At 52.2% G+C, this 14528-nt stretch overlaps 1 protein-coding gene across 1 annotated transcript; it reads left to right on the plus strand.

Annotated features, from left to right (window-relative positions):
* The first annotated feature begins 977 nt into the window (after positions 1-977).
* SLC26A9 (solute carrier family 26 member 9) lies at positions 978-14295 on the plus strand. The gene is made up of 20 exons (XM_027659829.1): positions 978-1117; positions 2115-2254; positions 2448-2558; positions 2839-3014; positions 3694-3858; positions 4446-4598; positions 4939-5021; positions 5285-5432; positions 6178-6291; positions 6740-6817; positions 7333-7428; positions 9240-9346; positions 9884-9953; positions 10046-10138; positions 10559-10675; positions 11232-11549; positions 11764-11818; positions 12218-12363; positions 13148-13225; positions 13821-14295. Exons 1-20 carry the CDS (start codon positions 993-995, stop codon positions 13866-13868), a joined length of 2421 nt encoding a protein of 806 aa, XP_027515630.1. The 5' UTR covers positions 978-992; the 3' UTR covers positions 13869-14295.
* The last annotated feature ends 233 nt before the right edge of the window (positions 14296-14528 follow it).

Raw genomic sequence — 14528 nt, forward strand, 5'->3', positions numbered from 1 at the left:
ATCATCAGCTTTTTCCACCCCCTCTTCTCCTCCTGTGTTGGGCAATGACCCACTTAGATACAGGCCAAACCACAAATAATTACCAAGATCCTTGTTTTATATCTGACCACTTCCTCCCTCCCCTCCCAACCTGGCCAGTTTGGGATGATTCTCCCCTCTTCCCAGGTATGGCTGGTAATAGTAAAATAAGGGTTCTCTTGAGTTCATCATCTCTCTGGTGAGACCCAGATACGGGGCAGGACTAGTCTGCCCAGATGTTTTGGCATCTTCATCACTGAAATGAATTAGCAACAGTTATCTCTCTGCACATCACTTCCTAGAGTAAACCAAGGACTCATCCACGGCCTCTCACGGCAGGAGAGGATTGGGAAGGCTGTGGAATGACAATGGGACCGGGCAGTGTGGCAGGAACACCTCGGATGGGAACAGCCTTTGATCGTGGTGCCAGTATCTCCCATTGCAAACCGTGCCAGGGCTGCCCAGCCTTGCAAAGTCTTGGCAACCCCACCGATGGTGAAACTGAGGCATGAGAAAGGTCAAGTGACTCGCCCCAGGCAAAAAGGCAGATGCTGGCAGAGCCAAGATTAACATCCCTGCTCGCCTGCCAGGCAATCCAGGACCGGCTGGATCCCTTTTGCACGGCATCACTCGTTAACATCGACTTCCAAAGAGCTGCTAAAACCCTCTGTGCCAGGCAATCCGGGATGGCTCTGTCCCCTTTGCACGGCATCACTCATTAGCATCACCTCCCAGGAGCTGGTAAAGCTCCCTGTGCTGGAGCAGCAGCCCCTGGAGCTGGGAGAAGCCACTCCCAGGACCTGCCTCTGCGCCACGGGGAAACTATTTAGGGTGGAGAAGTTCGGGGAGGGCTCCCAGACGCTGGAGGTGTCCGGTCTGTTATACTGCAGGTGGGGCCAGCTCCACTCACATTCTTGGCTTTGCTTTTTTTTCTCCTTTTTTTTTTTTCTGGGAAAAACTTCAATGACCCAGAGATGAGCCAGGCCAGGCCTCGCTATGTCGTGGAACGCCCCGCGTACTCCGTCAGCCTCTTCGACGAGGAGTTTGAGAAGAAAGCCAGAACTTACCCCATTGGGGAAAAACTGAGAAGCCTTTTCAGGTAACAGAGAATGCCATAGCTGGGGTAAATGTAGATTTAACCTGGAGTTGGGGTATAACTCAGACCTGGGGATGTAGGTCCCATTTTTATCCCGGGAAGCCTTCTCCGTGGTCTTCAGGGTTCTGATGGATGAAAGGGCATGGGAGAAATGCAAATTGTACTGAAGCAAGTGAAACTGGTGGCTCTTTTCACTGTTGGGTTGGAAGGCAAATCAGCAGAAGAGTTTGCACTAAGTGCATTTGGGATTTGGGGTTCTGTTTCCCAAGGTGTTTTCTTGAATAGTGAAAAGAGTACAATTGGTGATGTGGGTATTGGCCTGTGGATTATTTTTTTAAGCTTTTCATCTGTATTTTCCTTTTATCAGCTTCCTGATCAAAACCAATACCAACTTAAAGAAAGGTTTATAATCACACAAATAAAGATGAATAACCCTGCTGATGCATTTCCTGGAAATCTATCTTCCTTCCTTGGAAAAAAGGAAGGCAGTAATACAGGAAAGAATAAACATGCACGTTAGCAAGAAGAAATGTGAGATGTTGCACGTGTCAATCCAGAAACAATCTTCTTTTTTCAGACACGCTTGGAGGGTTTTTTGTGACCAAGCACCTGAAAAAGTTCATCTTTGGCTCTGTGCAACTGTCCCATGAATCTCTGAGCTGTGTTTCCTCCCCACAGCTCACCTATCCCCTGTCTGAAGGGGAGTAGGATATTGGGGAGCTAAATCCTTCATTTTTTGCAGGTTCCAGCTGTGGCAGCATTGGGGACCTCTCACTATATGAGGAAGGTCCCCACAATAACCCTCCACTGTGTGTACAGCTAATTAACCACAGGAATCTTGGCCTTGTAGGGAAGGGAAGTGCCCCAAACTCTGGGCTCAGAATTTGGTGAGGGAGAAAGGTTGAGACAGTCCTGGGAAGATCCTTCCCTGCTCACTTCCCAGCTCCCTTGCTTCCTCCCTTCTTTACTTATCTGCTTTTATTTTTTATATCTCCTTTAGGTGTTCGGCTTCCAGATTCAAACTCACCCTCTTTCGCCTGTTCCCGATACTCGTGTGGCTTCCCAAGTATAAAATTAAGGACTATATTTTGCCTGATGTCCTCGGTGGGCTCAGTGCTGGGACGATTCAAGTGCCACAAGGTGAGATGTGAGGACTGGCTGGGTCTCCAAAAGGGAGCACCAGTTTGCCAGTTCAAGGTCTGCAGACGATGCTGATGCCCAGTTTGGGGGAGGTTTCCTGCCTCTCCTGCTGACATGTATAAACTCAAACTCTACCTCCAACCTGGTTGTTCCTATGTTTCTTTGCAGTGCCCATTTCCCTTGTGTTTTCCAGGGATGGCCTTTGCTCTCCTGGCCAATCTGCCTCCTGTCAATGGGCTCTACTCCTCCTTCTTCCCCTTGGTACCATATTTCTTCCTTGGGGGAATCCATCAGATGGTCCCAGGTAAGAGTCTGCAGAGCAATTGTCTGCACAAAACACTTAAATACTGGCTGGGAATACTCAGTGTGTCCCAGAATGGGGCTGTTTGGTCTGTCAGGGGTTTGTGGGATCCCTGATTCTGGCTGCACAGCAGGATCTGACCCCACTGAACTGTGGCCACATCCCTCTGTGGGGCTGGTGACAGGCTGGGTGACTCGGCCTGCACAGCCCAACCTGCCCCAGCGCCTTCCAGGACAGGATGCTCCCTAGAGAGAGCTCCTGACCTCACTGTCTTGTGCTGCAGGTACCTTTGCTGTCATCAGCATTATTGTTGGCAACATCTGCAATGAGTTGGCTCCAGAGTCGGACTTCCAGTACTTCAACCACACCACCAACGAGACCAGTGTGAACACCACGGCCCTGGAGGCGGCCAGGCTGGAGATCTCTGCCACCTTAGCCTGCCTGACAGCCCTCATACAGGTAAGGACTTGCTGTACCACCCCTGCTGCGTCCTCTGACCCGCGGGGAGTCAGCCAAGCTCTCCCTGGAGCAGGGATGGTGGCAGCAGATGCTGGAAGAGGCCCCACTTCTCAGCAGGATGCCTCAAAATGGGGGTTTGGGGGGATCCCACTCCTGCTTTGGTCTCAGTGTGAAATTCTCCACATGGTGAGGGCAGGATGGCAGCCAGTGGTGGCACCCTGCAGCTCTCCTCTCCCCATCCCTGCTCCAGGACAGCCCAGCCCGTGGCTGTGTGGGAGGGAGCAGCCTGTCTGACACCTCTGCACCTCTGCAGCCACTCAGTCTGGCTGGGTCCCACCAAAATCCCCTGGACATTGTGCCAAGCTTTAGGAACAGGCTGTTCCTAAGAGTCCCTGCTGTCCCCGCAGCCAGAGGTGGCCCAGCCCTGTCCTGGATGCAGGGGATCACTGCCCTGGAGCTGCTGTCCCTGGGGGGATCATCCCCCCCAAAGCCCTGTGGGGCAGCTGGGCCGGGGGGGATCTGTCCCCCTCCAGAGGGGGGGATCTTGTCCATCCAATAACCTCCAAGGAAACACCCGTGGGAGATGCTCCATCCTCCTCCTCCTCTGTCCACACCGGTGCCAAAGGGACACTTGGGGCTGTCACAGCTCTGATGGCACCTCATCTGTCCCACCCTCTAGCTGTGCCTGGGGTTCGTGCAGTTTGGCTTTGTTGCCATCTACCTCTCCGAGTCCTTCATCAGGGGCTTCATGACGGCGGCGGGGCTGCAGATCCTCATCTCCGTGCTCAAGTACGTCTTCGGCTTGACAGTCCCATCTTACACCGGGCCCTTAGCTATCGTCTACGTAAGTGGGTGCTCTGGGCAGACACCTTCCACCACCCCTCAGGCATCGCTGGCACCCCCCCTGAGGGAAAGGGGGGGCTTGGAGAGAAGGGAAGGGCGGAGGGAAGGGGAATCTATCCACCAGCCCTGCCCTGCACACCCTGCTGCTGCCCTGCAGGGCAGGTTCCCAGAGCCCACCCTGCCCCTGGTGAGCCCCTGTCTGAGAGTTTCCAATAAGAAATCATTAAATGGCACTGGGATTTGGGGAGAATGTGAACTGTGTTGCTTTACATTTACAACCGTTAGCAAAAGAAACTTCCCCTGTGAGCAGGTTTGCCCATTCCCTGGATTTCCTGTATCTTCCATGGATGCATCCTCCACTGATGCAGGCAGAACTGCATTTAACCACCAGCACAGGCCCAGGGCTGGTGGCTGATCCCTCAGAGAAGTTTCCAGCACTTCTCTCATCCCATCTCATCCCATCTCATCTCCCCTCCCATCTCAGGGTGTTTGCAGTGATTATGGTAACAAGTGCTCTCTGCTGTGCTGCCCATGTTGCCCAGAGTCTTTGGTTCCCCGTGACACCTCCTCCTCTTCTCTCCCCTTTAGACATTCATTGACATTTGTAAAGGTCTGCCCAAAACCAACCTGGCCTCCCTGGTCTATGCCTTGGTCAGTGCTGTGCTCCTGATCATTGTCAAGGAGCTCAACCTCAAGTACATGAAGAAGATCCGGATGCCCATCCCCATGGAGATCATCATTGTAAGTGACACCCAGGCTGTCCCTCGGACCCTCCCCTCCCAGCCCTGCTGGTCACAGCAGACACATCATGTAGAGTGTCTACACAGTGAATATGATGTGGCTTGGGGTCAGAAATTGGGCCATCCTCATGCAGGACACCAGTGACTCCCAGCTCATCCCTGTACCTGCATCCTGGGGATGGGGAATATAACTCCTGCTGGGACTGTTCTCTCCTCTCCTCGCCCAAATTTGGTGCTGATTTTATTCTGCCAGCCCCAGGAGCACAGCAAGATTAGTGCTCTGAGCCAGCTCAGCTCTTCCTCCTCACTCACTGCTCTTTATTCCCTTTATTGCCTTTCAGGTAATAGTTGCAACTGCAATCTCTGGCAGCTTTAACATGCCCGAGAAGTATGGCATGTCAATCGTCGGGAAGATCAGCATGGGGTAAGTGCCTGTGCAGCTCTGACTCACCTTCCAGACAGTTTTCCTTCCTCCTCCTCCTCCTGCAACCTGGAAAACACCTCACTCTTCCCTGCTGTGTGACAGTCCCCTTCCAGGACTGTCAGGCAGCGCTGTTACACAACCCCCACCACCCACTCGAGCTGTGCACAGCGCAGACATGGGTTATGTCACTCCTGAGCACACCAGCTCCTCACCCACCCCGCTGGCCCACGGACACTCACGTCACAACTCTGCTCTGAGTGCAGGTTCCCAGAGCCCTCCCTGCCCCTGGTGAGCAAGTGGAAGGACATGGTGGGCACGGCCTTCTCGCTCGCCATCGTGGGCTACGTGATCAACCTGGCCATGGGGAGGACTCTGGCAGCCAAGCACGGCTACGACGTGGACCCCAACCAGGTAACACTCGGGTTGGGAGGCGCAGGCAGGGACTGCTCCTCTCGCTCTCAGGCGTGAAGGGAAAACCTCACGGCGTGAAGGGAAAAGCTCACGGCGTGAACGGGAGAAGCGCTCGGACGTGCTGCGCTCCAACCAGACGAGCTGCTCCCCCTCGCTGGCAGGCTCAGGTGGCACAGTGCCACGTGGGGGCAAAAGGACACGGCAGACACGTCTCCAATGGGCTGCAGAGAGCCCAGATGAGGGAAGGGAGCCTTAAGCTGAGCTCTGCTGCCTTGCTCTCCCTCCAGACCCGGGGGTTCTGCTGGCACAGACGGCCTTTTCGGCAGGTTGTTGAAGCACAACAGGCACATGTATTTCTCAGTGAGCAGAGATAGACCTGGATTCCTGGTGTGTCACCCAGATACTGTGGGAGGCAGGACATTAAATAATCCTCTTTTGTCATCACTGGCACAGTGGCAGCTTTCAATAACAGCCACACATACCACATGGAGCCCTGCCCTTAGTGTGTCAACAGATGACAACGTGTTTATGTGGAATTGTGCTTCCAGGTTTCCCTGCTGTACCAGAACCCATCCCAGCTCTTGCAGAAAAGAAAGGGTCTGGGATACACTGCAGGGAAAACAGGGCCCTTCTCTGGCCACACAGACCCCAGACTCAGGCACCTGCTCTCCTGGCTGCTCTCACATGTTGGCAGGATGGGCCACAAAGCTGTTTTTTGTGATGACCATATTCCACATGTCTGCAGGAAATGCTGGCCCTGGGCTGCAGCAACTTCTTTGGATCCTTCTTCAAAATCCACGTGATCTGCTGTGCTCTCTCTGTCACTCTCGCCGTGGATGGGGCAGGAGCAAAATCCCAAGTTAGTACCTTCTCCTCCTCCACCTCTCTTCCCTACATGACCCTCCTTGAGCACAAACCCTTGAGCTGCCACGTGCTGTGCCAGCCTGACGTGGCTCTGCAGGTCTGGAGAAGCTTCACATTCGAGTGCTCCATGTTGCTGTTGCTAAAGGAGAATTTCCTCCCTCTCCAACCCCATTTTGTTCTCTGGGTGGTTCTTTGGATTGGTCACAGATGTGGAGCTGTCAATCTGCATTCCCAGTCTGGCTCTCAGAGCTACCAGTGAGGGAAGTTTGTGGTTATCCGTGAGATCTGCAAAATACTGCCTGTTTTCAGAGGCAATCATCTGCTCACAGAAAATACTGCAGTGACCAGTTGTGCCCTTGGCTGCAGCAGCGGGAGGAGAAAGACCCCTGGGGAGTTTGGGGAGACACTGTTGTTTGCTGAAGTGATTTCTCTCCTCTCTGAAGGTGGCAAGTTTCTTTGTGGCCTTGGTGGTTATGGTGACCATGTTGTCTCTGGGAATCTACCTGGAACCTCTTCCAAAGGTAACACAAACATCTGTGCAAGCGGCTGTTGCGACACAGGCTCCACACACCCAAGAGAAGGAGCAGTCTGGCTCCAAAAACACCCTCATGCAAACTGCTGCATGGGAGGGGGTTTGTTCCTGGCCTGGAGACCTGTCTGCACTGAGCCTCTGGAAGCAAGAATCACAGAATCATAGAATGAATGGGGTTGGAAGGGACCTTAAAGCTCATCTCGTTTCACCCCCTGCCATGGGCAGGGACACCTTCCACTAGCCCAGGTCCAACCTGGCCCTGGGCAGTTCCAGGGATGGGGCAGCCACAGCTTGTCTGGGCAGATATAATAAACAACAGTCTAAATTACAGTCAGAGAATAGTCTAAAATACTCTACTTAGATTCAGGCGAGATCTTTGTGAGCGTCACCCTTCCCCGTTTCCTTGTGGGATCCGGACCAAGGAAGGCAGATGCTGCAGAAAGCATCTGCTGCCAAACATGGCACATCCACATTCTGGCTGACACCATCTCCTCTCCTCCACAGTCTGTCCTGGGAGCCCTCATTGCAGTGAACCTGAAAAACTCCCTCAAGCAGCTGGCTGATCCCTTCTACCTGTGGAAGAAGAGCAAGCTGGACTGTGTGAGTGCCTGGGGTGGTGGGAGGCATCACCTGCCTCGCCTGGCAGCCCAGCCCAGGGCTGTGTGGGGCCTGGGCAGGACCAGCAGGTTCTGGGGGGCATTTAGGGGTGTGAATCCCTTGCAGGAGGCGGGTTTTGCTCTCTCGGTGTGATGGTACTTCCAACCCCTCACCAACAAGGTCCTGGAGCCTGTCCTGCCCAGCTGAGCACCCTGGTGCTCAGAGCACATATCAGAGAGGCCTGAACTATTACCTGCTGTGTTTAAATGCCAATCAACTGCAGGAGCCTGTTTGCCCAGAACTAGCCAAACCGGCCCTGCTCAATATCTGGGAGTCATGACTTAAAAACTCACACAATAGCCCTCCAGGGTGAGGAGAGCCCTTCACAGTGATAAGGACTCCAGGCACTGGTTGATGTATAAACCCAGGCAGGGGGTGCGGGGGAGTGAGAACGGAATTTGGAAATGTCTGACATAAAAAGACAGTGTTTGAACAGGACTCCCACGGCTGAGTGGTGTGTGTGGACACGGAGCCAATATCCTGTCAGGTCCCGACAAACCACCTTATCGGAGGAATCAGGAGTCCAGAGGGGCTGACCTGAGTCTTTAAGAGCTTTCCCAAAATACTGTTCAAACAGGTGCTGGAGGAGGGATGGGTTGGCAATTTGAGCACATCTCTGAGCAGGTTCTGCTGATGCTGGTGGTTGGGATGGAAGGTCTGTCGGCTCTGGCAGTTCATGTGAGGGCAGTGAAGTTACTGCCCTTTAGCAGAGCTCACACAGGGGAGCACAGACCGACCCCATGGGCTTAGAGACCCCAGGCCAAAGCCTGGGCAGACCCCTGAGGGGATGGTGGACTGAGTGGAAGTGCTTGGTGCTGCCTGGAGATTGGTGCAGGGAGAGCAGGGACCAGGCAGATGCCAATGGAGTGAACGGGATTCCCCTGACCTTAATCTCCTTGGAATTTGAACTAGATTCAGTGTCCTGTCCCAAAATGGGGAACACTGATTCTGGGTGTTGTCAGGGCATTGGTGTTCATCACCTTAAGGCTGGTTGTGTTTCAGGACAACTAACTCCACAGATAGAGCCCAGTACAAATCCTGAATGGTGAGAAGCCCTTCCCTGCCATTTATATCCACAATCCATATAAATTAGGAGGCTGAAGTCATCAGTTACTCTGACTTGTCCAAGGTCAAAGTTAGATTCCATTAGTCTTGAGGATGGGATTAAAATAACCTGATAATGATTCTCAGAGGGCAAGTTTATGAGCTGGGGCAGGATTAATTTCATGTGGAAGGAGCTGCTCAAGCACTAGCATATAAAAATGACAGATGTCAGAGCTCTGAGCTGGAGGTGAAGCAGTTTTTGGGGTGCTCTGTCATACTTGGCCATCAAACCTGCTCTGTGGCCGGGCCATTTATAGCAGGCGCTCAGGAGGTTTTCAGGGAGATGCTGATTCCTTCTGAAATGCTCTGACTGCCAGCAGGAGCTTCTTGGGGCTGAGAGCAGATGGTGTGATCTGCAGGAGCCTTTCCTGGGCTAACCAGGCTGATACATTTTTGGATGGAACGAGCGGTGTGTTCGTGCAGCCGTGAAGAAACGCACTGGCTGCTTTTACGCCTGAGAAACTGGGGCTCCTGGCAAACATCCCAGCAAGGATGTTCCGCATGAAAACAGGCAAAAACACCGGAGAATTCGGGTTCTGGAGGATTCAGGTCTTGGTCTATCGATCCCACATGGTTTTGGGAGTACAGGGCCATCTTCCATCCATCCCTGGCAGAGTGAAATGACCTGCCACGCTCTTCTCTCCCTGCAGCTGGTGTGGCTGGTGAGCTTCCTCTCCGCTTTCTTCCTGAGCCTTCCCTACGGAGTCGCGGTGGGCGTGGGATTTTCCGTGCTGGTCGTGGTTTTCCATACCCAGTTGTGAGTACCAGCGCAGCGACAAGAGACAGCAGAACCTCCCAGGGGCAGAATGAAGGGTTTTATAACCGACCTCTGGCCCGTGTCTCGAAGGAACGCGCGGCAGGAGCCCGGGGGAGTGCAGGTGTCCTCCCCGGAATGTGCAAACAGGAATGGCAGGCGCTAATTTACTGCCTGCATTCCCGCTCCCGTGCACATCCCAAGGCGAGGGGAAGTCTCAGGGTATTTACTTCACCCTGCACAGCTCCCAGCAGAAAGTCCTGCTCATCAAAGGAGCGAGCCCTGTGCGTGTGCAGAGGCCGGCGGGAAGTTTTCACACCCTTTTAATCCATCAAAGCCCCTTTATTAACATTTCCCAGTCTGGGATCTCAAACTGCTGAGTCTTTTTTTTTTTTTTTCCCCCCCTTGTGGACTCTGCAGGGATGGAAATGAAAGTATTCTCATAAAGCAAATTTTCAAATCCTGGTGTGGAATGCGAATCAAAGCAGTTTTCTTCCCCTGCACCTTTCACTCTAATGCTGATCCTCTGTTTTCCTGCAGCCGGAACGGCTCTGCCCTGGGCCAAGTGACTTCCACTGACATCTACAAGAATCCCAAATCCTACAACAAGGTAAGGTGAAGATAAAGCATCCTCAGGGAAAGTGCTGTTCCTTGTTTGCCACTGGTACCCAGGCCTGGTCTGAGCTCTTGTCTCTGTTGCAGGTACACGAGGTTAATGGGATTAAAATTGTGACCTATTGCTCACCTCTGTATTTTGCCAACTCAGAGATATTCCGTGAGAAGGTCATAGCCAAGGTGAGTGATGCCCTGACAGATTTCTGCCTGCAGCCAATCCCAAATGGCCCTTGCTCTTTCCTGGATTGCTGCATGGAGATAATTAAGCCATGGATGATCGTGACATATGGTCACATCCATCCTTTACTCTTCCATCCTCTTCTCCCTGACCTTCAGGACTGTTTGTAGAGCTCATTTGAGAGGTTATACCTGAACCCTGGAAGGTATCCTCCTCCAAGCTCTGCCAAAACAGGGGCATCCTGCTACTGCAAGTCTCTCCTCCCTGCACGTGCAGGTACCCTGAGTTGCTGAAGATGTTTAGTTGCCATCAGGATCATCTCACCCTGGTGTACAGCTGGAGCCAGACTGGGAAATACCAGGAAAGACCCTGACTATGGGTCTGAACAGGCTTTTTCAAAGAAAACTGTTTCTTTCCAACAGACTGGGGTGGATCCTGGGAAAGTGTACTTGGCCAGGAAGAAGTATCTGAAACGGCAGGAGAAGGGGACAGCACAGCCACCAATGAAGCTCCCAAAATTCTTATTGAAGCAGAACAAGGTAACTCAGGTCAGGTTCCCGTGTTGATGAATAAGATCCCAAGTCCCCACCAAACAGCTCCCCTTGATGTAGGATTTTCTGCATTCTCTTCCTGGCCACAGTCACCACCTCTCACCTCCTTTCCTTCCCGCCCACACCTCCACTCCTCCCAGCAGCCAAAACCTTAGGATGCAGGAGGACTGGGAATGCCTGGGAGCGAGAAAGCCACAGAGACAGCTAGAATGGAAACATGGTGAACAATCTGGTAGAAACCAGGCTTGTCATCCTTCTCTAATGATGCATCTGTGTCAGCATTTCAGCTCCAAGTGCCCTTTTGCAGCCCATTTTCCAGTCACCCCAGTTCCACTTGGTTTGCAGTGCTGAGCAGTGAAGATGAATCATGCCAAATTAAGGTAACGAACTCCAGCCCCAAGGGACACTCAGTCTAGGACCAGGTTGGAGTCATCCCAGATTAAAACACCTCATGCCAGTGGATACAGGCACATTCACCTGTCACCTCTCAGCCTGTGCTGGCAGTTGTGCCCTGCCCTGACTCTGCATTTCTGCTTTGCTGCAGACCTTGTCTTTGCAAGAGCTCCAGAAGGACTTTGAAAGCACCTCTCCAACAGATACCAACAACAACCAGACGACTGCCAACGGCGCCAGCATCTCCTACGTCACCTTCCGTCCCCCTGCCAACAGTGCTGGGCAGGTTCAGGGCTCCAGGGCCCTGGGCAGCACCACCACCCTGCAGGGAAGCACCTTCAGTGTCATGCCCAGGGCAGATGTTGACCCTGTGCTGACAGCACCACCCTACATCAGCTTTCACACCATCATCCTGGACATGAGCGGGGTGTGTTTCGTCGACCTCATGGGCACGAAAGCTCTGAGCAAGGTTAGTTCTGCACTACAAACAAAGCCAAGCTGCAGTGCCTTCTACTTCCTTGGGCATCTCTGATAAAAGGTGTTTACCTGCCTCAATAGGTTTGTGTGCTTTTCTCCTTTAGCATCCCCAGAACATGTAAAGCCCTGATATAAGACTTTATGTATTAACAAAAGCTGGAGCAGCAGTCTTATTAATCCTTTCTCTCCCCTCTCATCCCTTCTAGTTGTGTTCCAGTTACCAGAAGATTGGGATTAAAGTGTTCTTGGCAAATGTGCAGGGTAAGAATCCACAAAGAACACATTTCCATGTGTTCCTCCATTTCTGTGCTCCTGACAGACAAAAAAGAACTTTTTTGTGTTCTTTATGCAAACCGTGTGAGATGTCAGCCTTTTGCTGGACCAAACCAGAACAGAGGAGAGAAGAGAACAGAAGAAAGGGAAGAGAAACATTGTTCTCTATGTATGAAATCAGTCCTTTCATTTGGGAAGTGACGTGGTTGGAACATCTCCAAAAATGGAGAACAAAATAGATCCCTACACTCATTTCTGCAGCAAACCTGCTTCTTCCCTATACACCCCAGCCTTGCCTCAGCTCAGAGGCCACTGCCAGCCACAGACACCCTCAAAGGTTTCCTACTTTGCTTTCCTCCTCGTTCATGTGCCTTTTCCTCCCTCCAGCCCAGGTGTACAGTGACATCAGCACAGGTGGAGTCTTTGAGGAGGGAGGCCTGGACCGAAGTCACATCTTCCTGACCATCCACGATGCTGTTTTGTTTGCACAGGCAAATATCAAAGAAGTTGTCCACCCACCCATCTCGGAAGAGGTAAATTTGCTCCACAGGCTTTCCCAGCTCACAGGACTGCTCTTATCAGGTTTACAGGCTGCATCAGCACAGAGGAAGAATAACAAATTGCTCCTGCAACTGATAAAGCCTCCTGTTTATCTCAAGTGGCAAATGCCCAAATCCAACAAAATATTTCATCTCCTAGTTGTTGTGTACAGGCCAAGCACCTACTGACTGAATGGATTTCCCTGGGAATTCGGAAGTGTAAATGTCTTATAACAAACCCTTGGCTGAGAGATGAATGTTGTCCCGTCCTGGAGAAGCCAGAAGAGCTGTTCCAGCACTGTGGCCTCAGTCTGGTGCTGGGTGGAACAGGCAGCTGCACACAGAGGCAGAATTTGGCCCTCAGAAATGAAGGCAAAGCAGATTCACCTGTCCAGGAATGATCCCAGCATCTGTGAACTCTCCCAGGCTTGGGAGGAGAAAAGGCCAAGGCAGGAAGGTGGCACATTCTGATGGCACAGTGTCAGACAGACTCTTTCCCCAAACAGGGGTTGGTTTATTGTGTGGTAATTTAGTTGGAATCAGGGCAGTGGGAGCCAATTATCTCACAAGAACAAGTTAAGGTATCTCATATCTGGGCAGAGTGATATGTCAATGCCAGCTTAGTCACAGGAGATAAACAAATGGAGCAGGATTCCTCCTGTGCCCCTTCTCCTGGGCATTTCTGTCAGAGCATGTGTGATGTTTTGAGCCTGGGTTAGTCAATATTTTTATTCCTTTTGACCCTGGTAATTTGTGGATTCGATTCTTCCCTGCACAGAGGCCAAACCAGACAGAGCTGTCCATCTCTGATGAGTCTGTGGATGAAAGCAGTGCAGAGTTCAAGAACCTGGAGGAGGTGAGTTCTAGTGCCAGGGCTCACTTCAGCCACGGGTGTAAGGTGGAAATCAGAAGTCATGTTTGGGATTGATTAGACAGGAACTCCCCTGAGCCATTGCTGGGCAAACTGCAAGTAACTGCAATGCTTTGAAAAGTTAACTGCAACTATAATTTTAAGTCCCTGTCCTGAGGAGCTCTGGCAGGCACCTGGATGAGCAGCAGGTAGGTTACCCCACAGGGAATCCTTTAATGCATTCTGGGCCACACAGCTCAGGTTCACAGTCAGACCTGCAGTCTCCACACACTGGGGGCAACTTGGAGAACCAGGTTTAGTTCACACCCAAAAAAAAAGGATAATTGGTCAAGTTTTTCAGCACAGACTTTATTAATGGCACCCACATTTGGGTCTTGGGGGGAGATCTGTTCCAGCGTTGATCTTTGCTATGCTATCCATGCACAGCTGGAGGCAGAGCAACTCCCACCACCAGCTTTCCCTCGTGGAGAAGGGATGGGAAGGGTGATGTTTCCCTGTGGGACTGAACGATGCTGAGCTGGGTGGGTGGGTCTGTGCCACGGCACCAGCCCTAACCCTGCGTGTCTTCTGTGCCCTTTAGGAGATGTTTGGAAGCATGTTCCACTCAGAAACCCAGACAGCTCTGTGAGCACAGGGACCATCAGAGTGTGGGCAAACCCTCCAGAACAGACTCCTCCCTCCAATCCTTTCGTGAAGACCTGGGGATACAACAGGTTTGCAAAGCAAGAGGCCATCACACCTCTTGGACTGACAGATTCCTCCCTCCTTCCTGCTCTGTTTATGGTGTTCAGAGCAGTGGACTCTGGAGCAGGCAACAGCAACCCAGGGAAGCAGGAACTCAGGAAATGCCATCTCATGCATTAGAGGAGAAGCGAGTTCATTTGAAGGCAGGTGCCTTAACCCAGGGGACGATCAGTCACCAGTGCCAAGTGCTCTCCTTTGTCTCACACAATCGAACCCTTCTGCCCACGTTGGATTATGTAATTTGGGCATCCTGCTCCTTTCTTTTCCCCTCTTCCCTCTCTTCCTGATGGAGTGAAATACAAGCAAATATTAAAAGCCTCTCAGGGCTTTTGATTCTCGAGCGAAAGCGGCTCTTGCAAAGCGCAGCTTTGCCGGGGAACGTCATTCTAGGATGTGCACTGACCTTCAGGGGGTCTGGAAGTGCAGCCCCCCCAATTTCCCATCCTGTCTGTGTAGCACCACCTCTGCCTCCCCTGTGGCCCCTCTTCCACGACCCCCCTGCTCCCCTCTCTCTGTGACCCGGTGTCCCAGAAACCACTGCCTC

The sequence above is a fragment of the Corapipo altera genome, unplaced genomic scaffold (assembly GCF_003945725.1).
Source record: "Corapipo altera isolate COAL_440 unplaced genomic scaffold, ASM394572v1 77b, whole genome shotgun sequence".
In the NCBI taxonomy this organism is placed as follows: Eukaryota; Metazoa; Chordata; class Aves; order Passeriformes; family Pipridae; genus Corapipo; species Corapipo altera.

Bases quoted from the DNA above. Each gene is read 5' to 3' on its own strand.
- SLC26A9 (XM_027659829.1), top strand. From the start codon at position 993: ATGAGCCAGGCCAGGCCTCGCTATGTCGTGGAACGCCCCGCGTACTCC. The intron at 3,859-4,445 runs GTAAGTGGGTGC...TCTCCCCTTTAG, and splicing joins GGCCCTTAGCTATCGTCTAC to ACATTCATTGACATTTGTAA. The intron at 5,433-6,177 runs GTAACACTCGGG...ACATGTCTGCAG, and splicing joins ACGACGTGGACCCCAACCAG to GAAATGCTGGCCCTGGGCTG.